Raw genomic sequence first — 17,531 nt, forward strand, 5'->3', positions numbered from 1 at the left:
CACAAAGGTCTGCTCCCCACCCGTTTACACAGTGTCTAGACTAGCACGTATAAATGTGCTTTCTGACTTGAATTAATTGGCAATCATAGAATATCAGGGTTGGAAGAGACCTCAGGAGGACATCTAGTCCAACCCCCTGCTCAAAGCAGGACCAATCCCTAGACAGATTTTTACTCCAGTTCCCTAAATGGTCCCCTCAAGGATTGAACTCACAACCCTGGGTTTAGCAGGCCAATGCTCAAACCACTGAGCTATCCCTCGATCAACTCAAGTTGGCAACTCCAGTGTACTTATCCTAGGTGAGCTGCCAAAGGCTCCACAAATCGTAACCAGCTGTGCTACGTGGCCCCGCGATTAATGTGCTAAACTACAGCTATCACTCTAAGGCCATGTCTACACTAGCACTTTTGTCAATTAGGGGAGTGAAAAAAACACACACACACCCCCGACCGACAGAAGCGCCGGTGTGGACAGCGCTGCCGGTGGGAGACGCTCTCCTGCTGACATAGCTCCTGCCGCTCGTTGTGGTGGTTTCATTCTGCTGGCAGGAGAGCTCTCTCCCATCAGCACAGAGCGATCGCACGGAGACCGTACAGCGGTGCCACTCTAAGGTCTCTAGTGTAGACAAAGCCTAAGCCTCGAATGAATGAGGAAACAGCCTGGACAGCTGGTCAGGCACAAATCGGACCGTTCACTCATTATTAACCATCGTCTGATGCTGAATTTCAGAACCTACCTGCCATATATGCAAGGCCCTTTCAATACAGCTGATACAAGGTTGGGCTTTATTTTTGCTGCTGGAGTCTCTGTTGTTGGCGGTTTTTAAGAATAGGTTAGTCAAACACCGGTCTGGGATGGTCTAGATAACACTTAGTCCTGCCTCGGAGCAAGGGAGTGGACTAGATGACCTCTTGAGGTCCCTTCCAGTCCTACCCTTCTATGGTATTGTTACCTTGGGCACCTCCCCCTTAGTGCCTGGGGGGAGTCGCATGATCCAGAAGTTCCCGTTCTTCAGCAGGTTCTCCACGTTCTCCAGCCTCCTCTGCAGCAGATTATTCTCCTGGATCAGAGTTCCCAACATGGCCCACTTACTCTCCAGCTTGGTATCAAACTCCCATGCTGTTTTCTCGCAGCCTATTAGTTTCTTCTCAGCACTGCCCAGTCTCCTCTCCAGATTCAGCAATCGCAGGGTGTAGGACTTAACTTTCCTCTCCACTGCTTGAACTGCTGCCATCACAGCCCCCAGGGAACACTCTGTAGTCTGATCATGAGCTTCTCTCACTGACCTTTGTTTGAGGACAACAGAGGGTTTTAGAGGCAGCAAATGCCATGAATCTGCATCCCATTCTGAACCCTGTGTAAACAGACAGAAATTGATAGTGGAGTTGTGGTCATGTCCCCGTCAGGCAAAGCCAGCTGCAGACAGAAATGGCCAGAGAGGATATGTCTACACTGCACGCTAAGCCCGGATCTGTGGGACCCAGGCTTGAGCACTCCGTGTTTCCAAACCCGTCCACACTGCAATGGGAACCTGGGCTTCACAATTATACTGGTGCATCCCTCCTACAATATACAGACCTAAGCGTGTGACGCCGTGGGATGCATAAACAGGAGACTCTCAAGTAGGAGTAGAGAGGTTATTTTGCCTCTGTATTTGGCAAATGCTGTTGGAATACTGTGTGAAGTTCTGGTACCCACCATTTAAGAAGGATGTTGATATCTTGGAGAAAGTTCAGAGCCATGAGAATGATTGAAGGATTAGAAAACCTGCCTTAGAGTGAGAGACTCAAAGAGCTCAATCTATTTAGCTTAACAGAGAGACGGTTAAGGGGAGATTTGATTACAGTCTATATGTACCTACACAGGGAATAAATATTTAACAATGAGCTCTTCAATCTAGCAGAGAAAGGTAGAACACGACCCAACGGCTGAAAGTTGAAGCTAGACAAATTCAGACTGGAAATAAGGTGGAATATATATATATATATTAACAGTGAGAGTAATTAACCATTGCAGCAATTTAGCAAGGGTCCTGGTGGATTCTCCATCACTAACAATTTTTAAATCAAGGTTGGATCTAAAAGATCTGCCCTAGGAATCATTTTGGGGCAGATCTCTGGGCTGTGTCACACAGGAGGTCAGACTAGGTGATCACAATGGTACCTCCTGGCCTTAGAATCCATGAGTCAGAACTTCAGCTTCTGTGGGCGCATATATTATTGTATCCCAGGATTCCTGGCTCCCTCGCCAGCTGAGGCCCTGGGGCTTGTTTCACTGGGGGTTGCGGGAGAACTTGTCTGCCTGTCTCATGGGAGTTGGCCAGAAGCATTCTGGGTGTTTAGAGCCCAAGAACACATCCAGCCAAGCCATTTTGTGTCCGCATGCTCCCTGCAGCCAGAACCGATGTGGATCCCGAGCCGGTGAAAGAATTTCTCCACCTCACACTGTCAGCCCTGTTTCCCGTCACAGGCGGAGCATCTGTGAGATGCTGCTGGGCGTTTCAGTGGCAGTTTTTGACCTGCCCAAGGCACCTCCCAGAGGGGGGTACTGACATGCCAGTTGCTCATGTCTTTTGCATTAGATGCAGACTCCCCCTATGGAGACAGGCACTTCTGGAACGGGGCCACAAGCACAGACAGGTGGGATCCCATCATCACGCAGACCTGGGATGAAGACGCAGACATCCCTGAAGGTTTGTGATCAGCTTGCCCCCCACTGTAGTGTCAGAACACATGCACAAGGGGGGCCATGCCGTGCAGAAACAGCTCACGATAGGCTTCAGGAAGCTGGCTACCCCAGACTGCTACAGGTCTGTGGCTAACCACTTTGAGGCTGGCAGATCAACTGTGGGGGTGGCTGTGGCAGAGGTCTGTGAGGTGACCAGGACTGTTATGCACCCAAAGTTGATGGGCATTGCAAACGTTCCTGTCATAATTATCGGCTTTCGGAGTACAGGCTTTCCAAATTGTGCTGGGGCCTCCGCTGGAACTCATGCACCTATTGTTTGCCCGCTGCAGGGAGCACACGGGTACGTACACTCCATCATTACGCAGGCCCTAGTCCACCACAGGGGCAGATTCATGGACACGACTGGGGAATGCACTAGCAGGATGCATGACGCTAGGGTGTTCCAGAGATCCGGACTTTACTGTCATGGACAAGCTGGGACATTAGTCCCACTGCATGACATTGTTATACACTGTCCTCACACTTATTCTAGGGGACCCTGCTTTACCCCGTTGCCAGGGCTTATGAAACCTTAGCCCAATTTCAGAGGACCTGACAAAGGAGGGTTCAACCACACACTCCGTAGCTGTAGGATACCGGTGGAATGTGCTTTTGGCAGATTGAAATCCCATTGGCACTGCCTTCAAAACCGTATGGATGCCAGTGTCATTAATGTGGGCCTTATTCCCGTGGGCTGCTGTGATCTGCACAATGTTTGCAAGGAGAAGGGGGAACCTTTTTTGCCAGGAGTAACCTCAAGATACTGCAGGATATCTGAACTGGCACACACAACCCGAGAGTGCATCTGTCATGACTGGTGCTGGAGCCACATGCCCGGGCCCTGCAGAAGGGGGAAATAAATGTTAGTTGAGGTTGTGCTGTTTATGGGTGTGGGGCAGCTGGGTGAAGGTTTCTGTAAATCTTTTGATATTACGTATTATGAATTTTATAAACACTTCCATGGAATCTACGGAGCTGCGTTATGCATTTCATCAGTACAGGCCCGGTACTGCAACTGATGATATATGGATTACTGTGATGGCAGTTTGTAAATTTTTATTATGAAAGTTAGAGAATGGGGCAGGTATTCAAGAATGGGGTGTCTCATATTAATAGGGATCACTGACATAGTCTCGAAATATCCATACCGTCAGGTTTTATGGGAGTAGTTGTCTCCTTGGTCACTTGTCTCTCCACGTCTAGTAAAGGGTTTCAGTTCTTAATTTACATAGACTAATATCACTATTATGCGCAGTTGTGAGGCCTTTTGACCTCTTGTTTTTAATAATTTATGGAGATATTCCATCTCCTAGAACTGGAAGGGAACTTGAAAGGTCATGGAGTCCAGCCCCCTGCCTTCACTAGCAGGGCCAAGGACTGATTTTGCCCCAGATCCCTACATGGCCCCCTCAAGGATTAAACCCTGGGTTTAGCAGGCCAATGCACAAACCACTGAGCTCTCCCTCCCCCGTTTTGTTAGAAAGCCTGGCTCAGTAGCATCACAATACAGACGAGTTTTAGTGTAATTGTTATTTTAAAGCTGGGCAACCCCTGACCGTTCAACCTCCCCCCCACGTGGGCCAAGACCCCGGGGCCTTTCCTGCCTAGCTGTGCCCCGAAAAGCCGTCCCCCTCCCCAGAGCTGGCTGCAGGTCCGCGCACCCGCCGGAGCAGGAGACTTTCCCGAGCATTAGGGGACAGCAGGGCTGAGAGCGAGGGGAAGCCGGGGACCCCGAGCGCGGGGGGACCCCTGGCCGCGGGGAGCGCGGCGCGGAGGGGAGAGCGGCCGCCGGGCGGGGGGGTTCGGCCCCGCTCGGAGTTATGGGACCGGGCGCCGCCCCCAGCCCCGCCCCGCCCGCGCGGCCGGGCCACGTGGAGACCCCGGGCGGGCGCCAGGGGCTCCGGCTCCGGGCCTGGGCCGAGCTGCCGGCCCGAGACCCAGCGGGGTCCCGCCCCCGGCTCCGGAGCGCGGGGCTCGGTCCGGGGGGCGCAGCGCAGCGACCCCCGCCTTACCTGGGCAGCGGCCCGCTCGGCCATGGCCCCCCCGGGCGGGGCTTCTCCAGCGGGCCCGGCCCGGCCCGGCCGAGCTCCGCTCCCGCTCCGGGCTGGGCAGAGTCCCGGCGCCGCCTCGCCTCGCCTCGGACAGGGAACGGCTCCCCTGGGAACGAGCTACTTGGGGTGTGCACTGAGCATGCGCACGAACCGAGCATGCTCAGTAACATCTGGTGAAGCCACTGCCCTTCCCCCTGCCCTTCCTAGCCCTGGGCTTCTGCTGGCTGCTTTGGGGGGGGGGGGCAGGGTCTGAGCAGGGGCCGGAAGTTGACTGGGGGGGGGTGAGTTAAGCAGTTGCAGGCAGGGTTAGGAGAGGGGCTGAGGGGTAAAATCAGGGCTGGGGGGAAGGAGACAGATTTAAGCCCAGGGGGGAGGCGCTGCCAGAGGGTAAAGCCCCAGCACAGGCGGGGGCAGAGGGGGGACAGTAGGGTGACCAGACATCAAGTGTGAAAAATCGGGATGGGGTGGGGGGGGGTAATAGGAGCCCATATAAAAAAAAGCCCCAAATATCGGGATTGTCCCTATAAAATCAGGACAACTGGTCACCCTAGGTAACAGTTACCCCAGGGCTGAGACCCCAGTGTTTGCAGTAACAGGGTGTGGGGAGCAGAGGGGCTCTTTTATTTCCCCTCCCACAGACAGCACCTCTCAGCCTGGGCTTCCCAGGGCTGGGTTCTTAAGGCCCCCGCATCCCCATGCCCAGTCACTGCTGCTCCTCTTTGATGTAACCTACTGCGGTGCTGCAGCAGGAGGCTTCATTTAGTGAAACCGGGCCTTTCTCCCCCCCCAGGATGTACACCCCCCCATGCATTTCCCCAACACCCCCCCAGTGGTCAACTAGTTACATGCCGTGCTGCCAATTCTGTCATTGGTTGGACACTGAAATTGAAACATTACTATACAGTTCAAAAGCATAGACAGTGTATGATAAAATACTTGTACCTGAAAAAGTAGAATAGGTTTGAAAAGTCTGAACAAAGACTAACCTCCTCATACAGCTGTTGTTTTTGCTGACATGGTCAGCGCATTGGTTTCGGCGATGTTGGCCAACCTCATAATTTAAAAATATGATTTGTAAGCAAGGTCTGCATGAGCTCTGCCCTGACAGCTAGTGATGAGCCAGGGATGGGGGAAAGGCTTTAGGACCAGACGGTATTGACATGAACTCACCTACTCTGCCAAGGCATCCAGCAGACAGAGCTGTGTTGCCCAAGTGATCAATTTTGGCTGGTGTTCGGAATTTCTATACTAAACATTTGTATTATATTATAATTAATTTTTACATGAGAATGGCCATATTGGGTCAGACAATGGTCCATCTAGCCCAGTGTCCTGTCTTCCGACAGTGGCCAATGCCAGGTGCTTCAAAGGAAATTAACAGAACAGGGCAATTATTGAGTGATCCATCCCCTATCGGCCACTCCCAGCTTCGGCCAAACAGAGGCTCTCAGAGCACGGTGTTGCATCCCTGCCCATCCTGGCTAATAGCCATTGATGGACCTATCCTCCATGAACTTATCTAGTTCTTTTTTGAATCCTGTTCTTGTTTTGGCCTTTAAAACAGCCCCTGCCAAAAAGTTCCATAGGTTGTGTGAAGAAGTACTTCCTTTCGTTTGTTTTAAACCTGCTGCCTATTCATGTCATTGGGTGACCCCTAGTTCTTGTGTTATGTGAGAGAGCTTTCCATTTTCTCCACACCAGTCAAGATTTTATAGACCTCCATCATGGCCCCCACTTAGTCGTCTCTTGTCCAAGCTGGAAAGTCCCCCAGTCTTTTTAATCTCTCCTCATACGGAAGCTGTTCCATACTAATAATTGTAATTGTAATAAAGTGCACGGACTTGATTCTTACATCGCTACAATGACTACTTTTGGATTCCATCAACCTCGACAGAGCTTTTACAGATGCCTGTCTTATTAAACACTGACAGTTGAGTGGAGTGAGGCACTACCTGCAATGGGGCTGCCATGTGACCAGGACAGAATAGAGAATTTGAACAGAGTGGAATAACATACAATGAACGAATATAGATTTGATTTCAACTTCATCATCATCATCATCACTAATGGTTCAACCCAATTTTTGTGCTACATTTCCTGTGATGAAAGAAGTAGGAATTCATCTCTTGATACCTAGTCTCGGAAGCTACCCAGTCCCCAGAGAATAACATAGAGCTGCATGGAGACAAACCCATCTGGCTCACCTTTACTGACTTCAAAATCTCTTTCTGAACAAGCCCTTTCATCTCCAATGAGATATTACCCCAGGAGCTTGCTGAAATCTACACTCCCTTTGATCAGAAACCTTTCTCAGTCAAGGCAACAGGAAAAGTGCATTGCTGCCTCTGCCTGCCTGCTGAGCTGGTGAACTGTAAGGGTCAGAGATCGCACCAGCATAGAAGTATATTGAAGGTGAACCCTAAGGAAATTTAGAGTTTCAATTTTCCTCCACATGTCCCGCATCCCACTAACATAAATCCAGGCAGGGTCGTTTGGAAGCTGAACGCTTTATGCTTCCATCCCACACCACTGTCAAGTTTTGGCAAATTAGGAGAAGTCAGCACATGAGAACAACCATATGTGTCAGTAACTGCTAATGGTAACAATTCACTACCTCTCCCTGCTACAGGGAGCAAATTCCTACTGATAGCCATTTCACACACCCTAGAGTGAGAAACTGCTATTTATAGGAATTAGCTACATCAGATAGAAGCAACAGAGGGTCCTGTGGCACCTTTAAGACTAACAGATGTATTGGAGCATAAGCTTTCGGGGGTTCACAGGACCCTCTGTTGCTTTTTACAGATCCAGACTAACACGGCGACCCCTCTGATACCTACATCAGAGAGCAGTTTCTAGCAAAGTAGGACCTGTCGCTGCTACAGGTAGCGCATTCGTACAGAGAGCAGTTCCACATACCTATGGCAGTAGTGGGCACCCTGCGGCCCGTCAGGGTAACCTGCTGGCGGGCCGACAGACCGTTTGTTTACATTTGCATGGCCGCCTGCAGCTCCCAGTGGCCGTGGTTTGCCGTTCCTGGCCAATAGGAGCTGCGGGAAGTGGCACGGGCAAAAAAAAGCAACCATCATTCTGGGATGCATTAGCAGCAGTGTCGTGAGCAAGCTACGAGAAGTAATTCTTCCGCTCTACTCCGCGTTGATTAGGTCTCAACTGGAGTATTGTGTCCAGTTCTGGGTACCACATTTCAGGGAAGATGTGGATAAATTGGAGAAAGTCTAGAGAAGAGCAACAAACATGATTAAAGGTCAGAAAACATGACCTATGAGGGACAACTGAAACATGATAACCATTTTCAAGTACATAAAAGGAAGAGGGAGAAAAATTGTTCTCCTTAACCTCTGAGGATAGGACAAGAAGCAATGGGCTTAAATTGCAGCAAGGGAGGTTTAGTTTGGACATCAGGAAAAACGTCCTAACTGTCAGGGTGGTTAAGCACTGGAATAAATTGCCTAGGGAAGGGACTCTCCATCAGTGGAGATTTTTAAGAGCGGGTTGGACAAACATGTCAGGAATGGTCTAGACAATATTTCGTCCTGCCATGAGTGCCGGGGACAACACAAGAGTGCAGGGCACAAACTGCTCCCTGTCGGAATGTGCTACATCAGGTAGCAGTTTTTTTACAATAGCAGGAGCACATTCCGACAGGGAGCAGGTTTCCCACACTACACCTGGGACACTAGTGGCCCCTGCTGGCGGGAGGCCGCTGGGACCTAGCAGCGTGGGCGGTGCCTGAGGGGGCCAGGGCCAAGGCAGGTCAGGTGGGGGCGCAGCAGGGCCGGAGCCGGTTCCTGGCACCTTCGGGGCGGGGGTATCCAGTCAGCACCAGGGCAGCAAAGGGAGCCGGGGGCTGCTGGGCTGTAGCTGGGGCCAGGGCAGCACCCTCATTCTGTCTCCCCAAATCTACCCCCACCCTCATCAGCTGATGCCACCTCCCTGGGACTCACACCTTGTCCGGGGCCAGGGGACCAGAAATGAGAGACAGGCTGCCTGCCGCGCCGCATCCTAATGCCTCGTCCCCACCAGGGAGCTCTTGTCCCGCAGGCTCATTGTTTTGTAAAGGAACATTTCCCTTTCCCAGGGGCTGCCTTTCCCTTTGCCTTTTCCTTAGCAGCTCCCTGTTCTTTCATCAGGGTGACCAGGCACACCCAAGGCACCTGCTCCTGCCCCTTCCTTGTTTTATAAACCTCCAGCCTGGCCCCTTTCGTCTCATCTCTACACAGCCCTGCTCTTAATAAATCTTCAGTTCTTTGCTATCGTCAGTCATCTTCCGCCCTCTACTACTCTCCTTTCCTCTTGCTCTGTTCCCATCTCGTCTTACCTCCCCCATGCACCCCCCGTTCTTCCTTTTCTCTGTCATCTTGTCTTCCCCTCCTCCCCCACCGGCTTATTCTCCCCCATGCCCATTGGCCTCTCGAACTGGCTCCAGCCCTCATCTGCAGCTCCCACCTTTGGAATGGACAGAGAGTGCAGGATGAAGCACAGACACCCCCACCCCCACAGTGGGGCGCAGGGGGCTTTTACCACACACAGCCCTAACAGCACCCATGGGCCAGGACCCTGCCCCGGCAAACTAGCACCTAGCTTCACAGCAGTGTGAACAGCACAGTGAGAGCCGGGCCCTCCTCTCTCAGCCCAGCCCTGCCCCCAAGGTGGAGCCCAGGTTCCCAGGCTAGTAACAATTTTAAATCAAGACTGGGGTATTTTTTGTAAAAAAAAGAGATGCTCTATTTCAGCCGAAGTCACCCGGTGTGTGTTATACAGGCGGTCAGAGCAGGTGACCCCAATGTGCCCGTCCGGCTTTGGAATCTGTTTAAATACTGACACATATTAAACGCTGATCACAGGAGTCACTTCTCCGCTGCCGCGAGCCGCCCGTCGCCGCACTCCATCCATTTGGATTCTCCCACAAAAACCAGAGTTTTTCACTTCAATATTCATTTGCTGCCAGTTCGTTTTCCTGCAATCGTGACATCCTGCTGCAGTTCAGTGGCTTTATTGTAACCTCTTATCCAGGACCAAATCTGCCTGGATTGTCACACGCCTGTGCTCACCATCGGCACTGACGCACCAGGGCTTGGCCTTAATTGCCTTAGCAGGATAAGGTGAAATCAACGGACACCCGTGTCTCCCAGGTGAATTGGCCGTAGCTCATTACAAATCAAAGACCGATCCTCCCCTTGCTTGGATGGCTGTGAGCGAGGGCAGGCCAGGGGTGGCTATTCCGACTGGAAGCCGTTGAGCCATTCAGCATCTCCCGCCTGTAGATTGCCCCGCTGACCGTGTTCCTGCAGACCGGCTCTCTCGCCTCTTACGATTTCTTCTTCCTGTGGCTGTGCTTGTGCTTGAGGAGGTGCTGCTGGCGGATGTAGGTCTTCCCGCACTCGCTGCATTGATAGGGCCGCTCTCTCTTCGTGTGGATTTTCTGGTGGTCCACGAGGTGGTGGTGCCGGTTGAAGGTTTTGTGACACTGGGCACACTGGTAGGGCCGCTCCCCGGTGTGGATCCGCTGGTGCCGGATGAGGTCGGAGGGACGGGTGAAGCTCTTGCTGCAGTACGGACATAGTATGAGCGACCTCTTGCTGCGGTCGGCGTGCATCCTTTTGTGCACGACGAGACACCTTCTCTTGGGGAAGTGCTCCATGCATTCCCTGCACGTGTACGTCCTTTGCACACGAGGCGGCTGGTATTTGCTCAGACTCGGTTTGTGACCCAGCCTCTTGACCCGTTTGGCGATATCGCTGGAACCGTCTTCCGTCTGGCTTCGGGACTGGGACTCAGGGGGAGCCGCTTGGCTTGAACGTTCCTGAGGAGCAGAGAGCGTGCAGGCCCCCGCAGCTGCCTGGTGTCGCAGATGCAGCAGAAATTTCTGCTTGGCTCTGAAACTTTCCCCACAGTTTGTGCACTCGTACAGCAGCTCGTTTGCGTGGCCCTTCTGGTGGATGATGAGATTTATCTTCAGCCTGAAGCTCTTCCCGCACACTGTGCACACAAACAGTCTCTCGCGAGTGCTCTTTCTCTGGTGGTGGATCAGGGCCCCGCCCCAGTGAGCGGCGTTCACTGTCCTGCTCTCTGCGTGGTTTCTCTGCCGTGTTCCTGAGCTGCATGCAACCTCCCGGGCTGTTACCTCCCCAGGATCCTGGAAATCCTCCTCGTCAAATCCTCCCAACAACATCCCCGGCACCTCCTGGTTTTCAGGACGTTCCTCCCCAGGGTCCTGGACACGCTCCCAAGATCCCAGGACAGCTTCCTCTTTCACTCTCTCCAGCCACGGCCCTGGTACATCCTCCACTTGCTGCACCTCAGTTTTGATCACAATCCCCTCATCAGCTGGAAATTAAACAGAATCCAGAGATTATTCACTCCATCGGCTTGACATGAAGGAAACCTAAAGGTCTGGACTTCCCTGATTCCTAATCTCAGGGGCTGGGTCCCGTCTGCACCAGCACGCTGGCAGGATGCTAGGCAGTGGCTGTCCAGAAAGAGGCAGACATTTCCCATCTCAGTGTTTACAGAGGTTAGAAAATGACCTACTATTGGCAGAGTAAAATTGACCTCTGGGTCTGGTCTGGGCTTTAAGTGACGCACAGGCCTCACGCTGGCTCACTGCCCCGGGTGAGTTGCACCAACCCCCTTCCAAAGCGGCCGCAGATTTCTCTCAGAGAAGACGGGTTTGGAGTCACCCTTGAATTATCCCGTTATGCTTCTCTGAGGTGTTGTCATGGATAGCCTGACGTTAACAGCACGAGACATGGAGGCTGGTTTGACTGGTCAGTGATTTAACAAAGTCACTTGAAAGTTCCTCTCTGGCTGAGAACTGAAGTGATGAGTTTCAACCCCACATGAACTGTAAGAGCCACGTTCCAAAGCTCTCTCATTACAGACGTGGAACGACACTGCTCGCAGAGTCGGACCTGGCTGCACCAAGAGATCTACAGAAGAAACAATGGGCCCGTTTGAGTGCAGTGTTGGAATAGCAGCTGTCTGTTTTTAACAGCTCTGCTCATTAGCTGAGTTCAGTCGTTTCTGGTTCTGAACAACCTCAAAGCTAGGCTGAAAGAGTAGGCCAGCCCCCTACCATCAGACCCCATCACTGGAGTTACACGAGGGAGAAATGGGACCGAAGGCACTCCATTCCGTCCTGTGTGATCAGAGCAGCTGGGGGGGGGAATAGAATGGACATACCAGCTGTTCCGTCTCTGAAGCAGAAACAGCCAGGGACAGCATACGCCATGGCATTTCTTACCCTTTACAACCCTTTCTGGTGGACAATGGGATTTACAGGCATTTCTCTACTCCCTGGGACCATCTGCGTCACATAAAGGCCCGTCCTGAAATCTTCAGGCAGAGAGACGGGCCTGGGAACATCACGCCGTCACCTGAGTAGCTTAGTGCTGCCTGGGGCCGAGGCACCTGGTGAGGTGGCTTAAGAGTTGCAACAAAACACAAACGCTGCTTGCTCCAAATACCTTCGTCAGAGGGAAGAGGAGGAGACCAGCTCTGCTTCACTGACTCCTCCGAACACTCGGAGGAAGGACGGGTGATGGGAGGGATTAACTGCCTGCAGTCGGTGAGAACTGGTAGGAAGCCGTGAGGAACATCTGCCGTGAAGAGATGACAAGTACTGGTTACCACTGGATTACATACAGCAAGAAGGCACTCGTAAAGACAGGATTTCTTGCTCTTGCTGTTTCTGATGGGGTTAGTCTGTTACTCACCTGGGCTGCAGTGTGGTGGGTCTGTTGGGATTTTACTTTCCTCCAAGGCACCTTGATCCTGCACATGAGGCTCCTCCTCTTGTTTGATCTGTGACAGAGCGTCACTTGTCAACATGGGGGATTCCGGCCCTGAGAAAGAGAATTACGTCGTTTTACCGATAGCCACCGAGTTAAAAGCAGCACCTTGGGTTTGTGCTGGCCGTCCGCGCAGGGCGCGGGGATTTCATCCTCACTAACAGGTGCAAAGCACTTTGAGCTCCACGGGAAGATGGTTTTGGAAAGCAAGTCACTAGTCAGTAGTCAGTCACTGGGGGATATAGGCGGCAAGAGGGATCCTGGTATAGAAAGAATGACCGATTTCAAAGGATTTAGAGCTTCAGATTAAAGAGGAAGTTACTCACTTTGTGCAATAACAATGGTTCTCCGAGTAGGATGCCTATGGGTGCTCCACTGTAGGTATATCTGGGCCCCTGCGCCTCTAATCAGAGAATCTAGGTAGCAGCGTTTGTTTGGCCTGCACATGCGCTCTCCCTCCCTCGTGGCCTACCTGGAGGCCATCTAGCGCTGCACGGGCGAACCACCCTCCATCCCTTCTCTACCGCAGAGCCCCTTGTCCAGAACTCCGAAGTCGGGGGAGGATGGTGGGTGGTGGAACACCCATAGGGTCACACATCTCAAAAAAACATCGTTACTGCACAAGGTGAGTAACGTCCTCTTCTTCTTTGAGTGCTGTCCCTATAGGTGCTCCACTGTAGCGACTTCCCAGCGGTATCCCGCATGGCGGGCTGGGGCTTCGGGGTGGAGTCTGTTACTGCCGATAGTGCGGAGGAGCCGAAGATGGCATGAGAGGCTGAGTCCCGAGTAATCGCGTAGTGTTCCGCGAAAGCACGGGCAGAGGCCCAGGTTGCTGCGTTACAGATTTCTGAGACGGGGACGTCCTTAAGAAACGTGACTGAGGTAGAAACGGCTCTCGTGGAGTGCTTGCGGCTTCCTGACGGGGCAGCAGGTAACGCACATTTTAACTGTGGTTAGTGCAACCGGAGACCCATTTCGAGAGTCTGATATTGTGGTGCCTCTGGATCTTTCTGCGAATGAAAGGAAGAGTTTAGCAGACTTCCTAAAGTCCTTAGTCCTGTCCGAATAAAATGCGAGGGCTCTCCTAACAGCCAGCATATGCATTATCGCCTCTCTATAGTCACAGAGTGGTTTTGGAAAACAGGCGGGGAAGTGAATTAGTTGGTTCATATGAAAGGATGAGGTTACCTTGATAGGAGTGTGGGACGTGGCCTCAGGGTGACTTTGTCCTTAAAGAAGACCGTGAAGAGCGGGTGCGCCAACAACACTGCTATTTCCGCATCCGCCATGCTGAGGTAATGGCCACAAGGAATGCTGTCTTCATGGACCGGCGTAGGAGAGAGCACGTGGCCATGGGTTCAAAGGGTGTTCTAGTTAAAGATTTCAGAACCAAGCTGAGGTCCCACGTTGGAGTGGGTGATCTGACCTGTGGGAAGAGGTTTCTCACGCTCGTGAGGAATCTGCGTGTTGCTGGATGGGCGAATACTGAGTGACCGTCCACCTGATGGTGAAAAGCTGCTATGGCCACTAGATGTACTTTAACTGCGAGCTAAGAGAGAGACCAGACCTTCTGAGACCTAGAACAGAATCTAGGATCAAAGGGAGGGAGGAAGATGTGGGAGCCACTTGTTTGGAATTGCACCAACTTTGGAAGCTGTGACCGGGTGCCCGGATGAGCCACTCTAAGAATGCCACACTCAGGGCAGACTGCAAGAAACAGGGCCCGTAATCCCCCAGAACTGGTGGTTTATTCTATAATAGAGCCACCAAACCAATATCAAACGAGCTTTTGTAGCACCACACTGGTTAACAAGAAGCCAAACACAGTCCCCTTTAAGCACTCCTCTCCTTGGCGCCTATGTAGGTAAACAGGTCTAATCTAGTCTGCCTAATCTGCCTCCTTGGGGGGCATGTAATATTTTTTGTCTGCCCTCTTGCAGGTTGGTGCAATAGAGGCACGTCTGCCAGATGGCCTTGGCAGGGACTAAAAGTACCTCATTGACTGGGAGGGCAATTCTGGAAGAGGAAGAGGTGTGCAGTATGTCCACAATTTGTGGTGTGAGTCTTTCACTTCCTTGAAGGGAGTTTGCAGAGCCTCAGCCACCCTCTTGGAAAAGCTTAAAATCATCAGCTAATGATGGAGGAGGGGCCTCACCACCTCATCAGGTGAGAAGGAGATGTTCATCGGTGGAGTGGTTTTCACCTCTACTCTGGCCTCCTCTTGCTTGACAGTTTCTTCCCAAGCCTCCGGGGCTCTGGATACAGAGGCCAGAGGGGATCGTCTGGTGGACTCTCTGTGGGGGATTCTAAATCCCCGAGAGGCGTGGGGCTCCCTGCTGCGCGTGGATCCCAGTAAGGCCACTGAGGGGGGAAGGGCATTGTGACTCTACTCACGGGTGACCATACCAGGAAGATTGGGGATCTGAGCCTGGGTGCAGCTGTGTAGGTCTCAGATGCTGTAATGGAAGGTTGTGACGTAAGACCAGAGACAAGGGGTCCTCCTGGAGTAGGGTGGGGCTGATAAGGGTGCTGGAGGTGAACGCCCCGATGCCGATGGTGGTTCTGGGGACCGAGATGGGCTTGGTGCTGGAGCCTGGGTACTGAGTAGTGGGGACTCTGGTTCCTCCATAACCATAAGGTCCCTAGAGAAGCAGAACTCCGGTGGTACCACTGTGGTCGATGCTGTCAGGGACTGTTGTTGATGCTGACTCATTGGTAACGACGGCCTTTTATGTGTGGCTCGTTCCGACGGAGCTGCTTTGAAGTGCTCCATGCCAAGGATCTTTTTGTTGGCACCGATTTTGTAGAGACGGTACCGACAGTGGTGCCCGTTCCCCAGCCTGGGCCCCGTGGGTCCCTTGGCATGACGTGGGTCCCAAGGCATATGGAGCTCTTGGTGCCACACTTTGGAGTCATTGGTGCCGAAGTGACCGAACACACCAGGGATCCCCTTTGGCTGGTCTAGAGCTTGGTTTGAGGGCTTGCAGCACTTTTTTCTAGAGACTTTGGAGGGGCAGTCAGCCGACTTTCTCTGCGGTTCTCCCTCTCTGGAGACGACCTTCATCCTGGAGAGGATTCGGGACCAGGATCAGACGCCAGTTTAAGAGCACCCTCCACGGGGAAGAGTTTCAAGTTTTGTTGCCGGTTCTTTCGGGATCTAGCCTTCAGCTGCTGGCAGAAGATACACTTCCGCGGAATACATGCCTCTCCGACAGACGCGGCACACAACAAGCGTCCGTCCAGCACTGGCAATGCCTCCCTGCAGGACAGGCCTCTTTTAAAGCAGGGCAGGAAACGGTCATGCCCCTACTTAGGCGCCCACTTTTTGGATGCTCTGGGGCTGGAGCACCCACGGAAAAAAATATTGGGTGCTCAGCACCCCCTGGCAGGCACCACCAGTCAGCTCCTTCCCCTCCCCCCAGCACCTCCTGTCCGCCGAGGATCAGCTGTTCAGCGGTGAGCAGGAGGCGCAGGGGGCAAGGGGGAGGAGCGGAGGCAGGAAGAGGTAGAGTGAGGCAGGGGGTGGAATGGAAAAGGCAGGGTGTGGCATGGCCTAGGGGAAGGGGTGGAGTGGGGACGGGGCCTGGGGCGGAGCAGGGTTCGAGCACCCCTCGGGAAATGGATCGACAGAGGATTTTCTTTTTTTTTTTTTAAGAATCAAACAAATAAGATACCCTGCGGCTCTCTAAGCACTACAAATGCTAACAGAAATGCTAAGAACTAAAAACTGAAAACGACTTGTTCCGTTCCTGGGCTAAGGGCGATAGCAGAGGGCGGTTCGCCTGCGCAGCGCTAGATAACCTCGAGGCAGACCACAAGGGGGAGGGCCATGTGCGGCCGAACAGACACTGCTACTTAAATTGGCCAATTAGAGGCGCAGTTACACCGACAGCGGAGCACCCAGAGGGACGCTAACTGAAGCAGCAGCAGCACTCACCTGTGCAAGGCTCCACAGGGATTTCTACTCTCTCGGAGTCCTGCTGATCCCGGACACACGGTTCTTCCCCTTGTTCAATACGGGCTAAGATGTCAGGCTTGGAAATGGCATAATCTATTTCAAAGACAAGAATGACAGCAGGGAACAGGACGTTACAAAGAATTGCGGATTTTCCAAAGAGCACAGAATGGTGGGAGCACGGCTCTTTTCAAAATCTGGCCCCGGTGGCGGGGGCTGAGCATTTGAAAATGTGGCTCTTAATCTCTCTGGGCCACAATTCCCCATCCATAAAATGGTGCCGCTACTGCCCTGTCTTACGGGGGTTTGTGAGGATAAGGCACATGGGTGCTACCTACAGCGACGGAGCGTGTATAAGAACCAAGAGAAGTCAGACGTGGACATCATCGATTTCTGTAAAGACGACTCGGGCCAGAGCAGATAAATGCAGTTATTATCCAGGGGGAGAAAGCACAGCACACGGAGAGCTCAAGCCACCACTGGGTAACTTTCACTCTCTGTTCCTAGGGGAGGATGCACAGAGTTGAACTTTCAGAAAATCTTCGAGAGCTACAAGTGCTGACCTAGCAAAATGCAGTGTTAAATCATAGAATATCAGGGTTGGAAGGGACCTCAGGGGGTATCTAGTCCAACCCCCAGCTCAAAGCAGGACCAATCCCCAGACAGATTTTTGCCCCAGATCCCTAAATGGCCCCCCTCAAGGATTTAACTCTCAATCCAGGGTTTAGCAGGCCAATGCTCAAACCACTGAGCTATCCCTCCTCCCGTAAGTGGAGGATAACACCAAGCTGGATTCCAGCACACAAACTGTGCACAACTTACTGCTTCTAACAAAGGAGGGAAAACGGATCCTTACCCAGCGAGATCAAAGTCTCATAATTCCCCTTCATCACGTTCTTGTAAAGCTCCTTCTGCCATTCATCTAAGCTCCCCCACTCCTGCTCGTTGAAATACACTGAGACGTCATCGAACGTCACCGGCACCTGA

At 52.5% G+C, this 17,531-nt stretch overlaps 2 protein-coding genes across 2 annotated transcripts in view; both read right to left on the reverse strand.

The window, feature by feature from the left end:
- Positions 1-164: 164 nt before the first annotated feature.
- Positions 165-17,531, reverse strand: part of LOC117871887 (protein ZNF783-like) — a 52,532-nt gene continuing 35,165 nt past the window's right edge. The window contains exons 2-3 of the mRNA XM_034759689.1: positions 4,740-4,863; positions 165-1,354 (exon numbers count right to left, since the gene is read on the reverse strand). Of these exons, the coding sequence (XP_034615580.1) occupies positions 938-1,354; positions 4,740-4,763 (441 nt within the window). The 5' untranslated portion in view covers positions 4,764-4,863 and the 3' untranslated portion in view covers positions 165-937. The remainder of the gene's footprint in view (positions 1,355-4,739; positions 4,864-17,531) is intronic.
- The window catches only part of LOC117871865 (zinc finger protein 777-like), a 38,236-nt gene continuing 30,202 nt past the window's right edge, over positions 9,498-17,531 (reverse strand). The window contains exons 3-7 of the mRNA XM_034759631.1: positions 17,401-17,527; positions 16,527-16,640; positions 12,515-12,643; positions 12,266-12,397; positions 9,498-11,126 (exon numbers count right to left, since the gene is read on the reverse strand). Of these exons, the coding sequence (XP_034615522.1) occupies positions 10,108-11,126; positions 12,266-12,397; positions 12,515-12,643; positions 16,527-16,640; positions 17,401-17,527 (1,521 nt within the window). The 3' untranslated portion in view covers positions 9,498-10,107. The remainder of the gene's footprint in view (positions 11,127-12,265; positions 12,398-12,514; positions 12,644-16,526; positions 16,641-17,400; positions 17,528-17,531) is intronic.

The sequence above is a fragment of the Trachemys scripta genome, chromosome 2, assembly GCF_013100865.1.
Source record: "Trachemys scripta elegans isolate TJP31775 chromosome 2, CAS_Tse_1.0, whole genome shotgun sequence".
Lineage (NCBI taxonomy): Eukaryota > Metazoa > Chordata > Testudines > Emydidae > Trachemys > Trachemys scripta.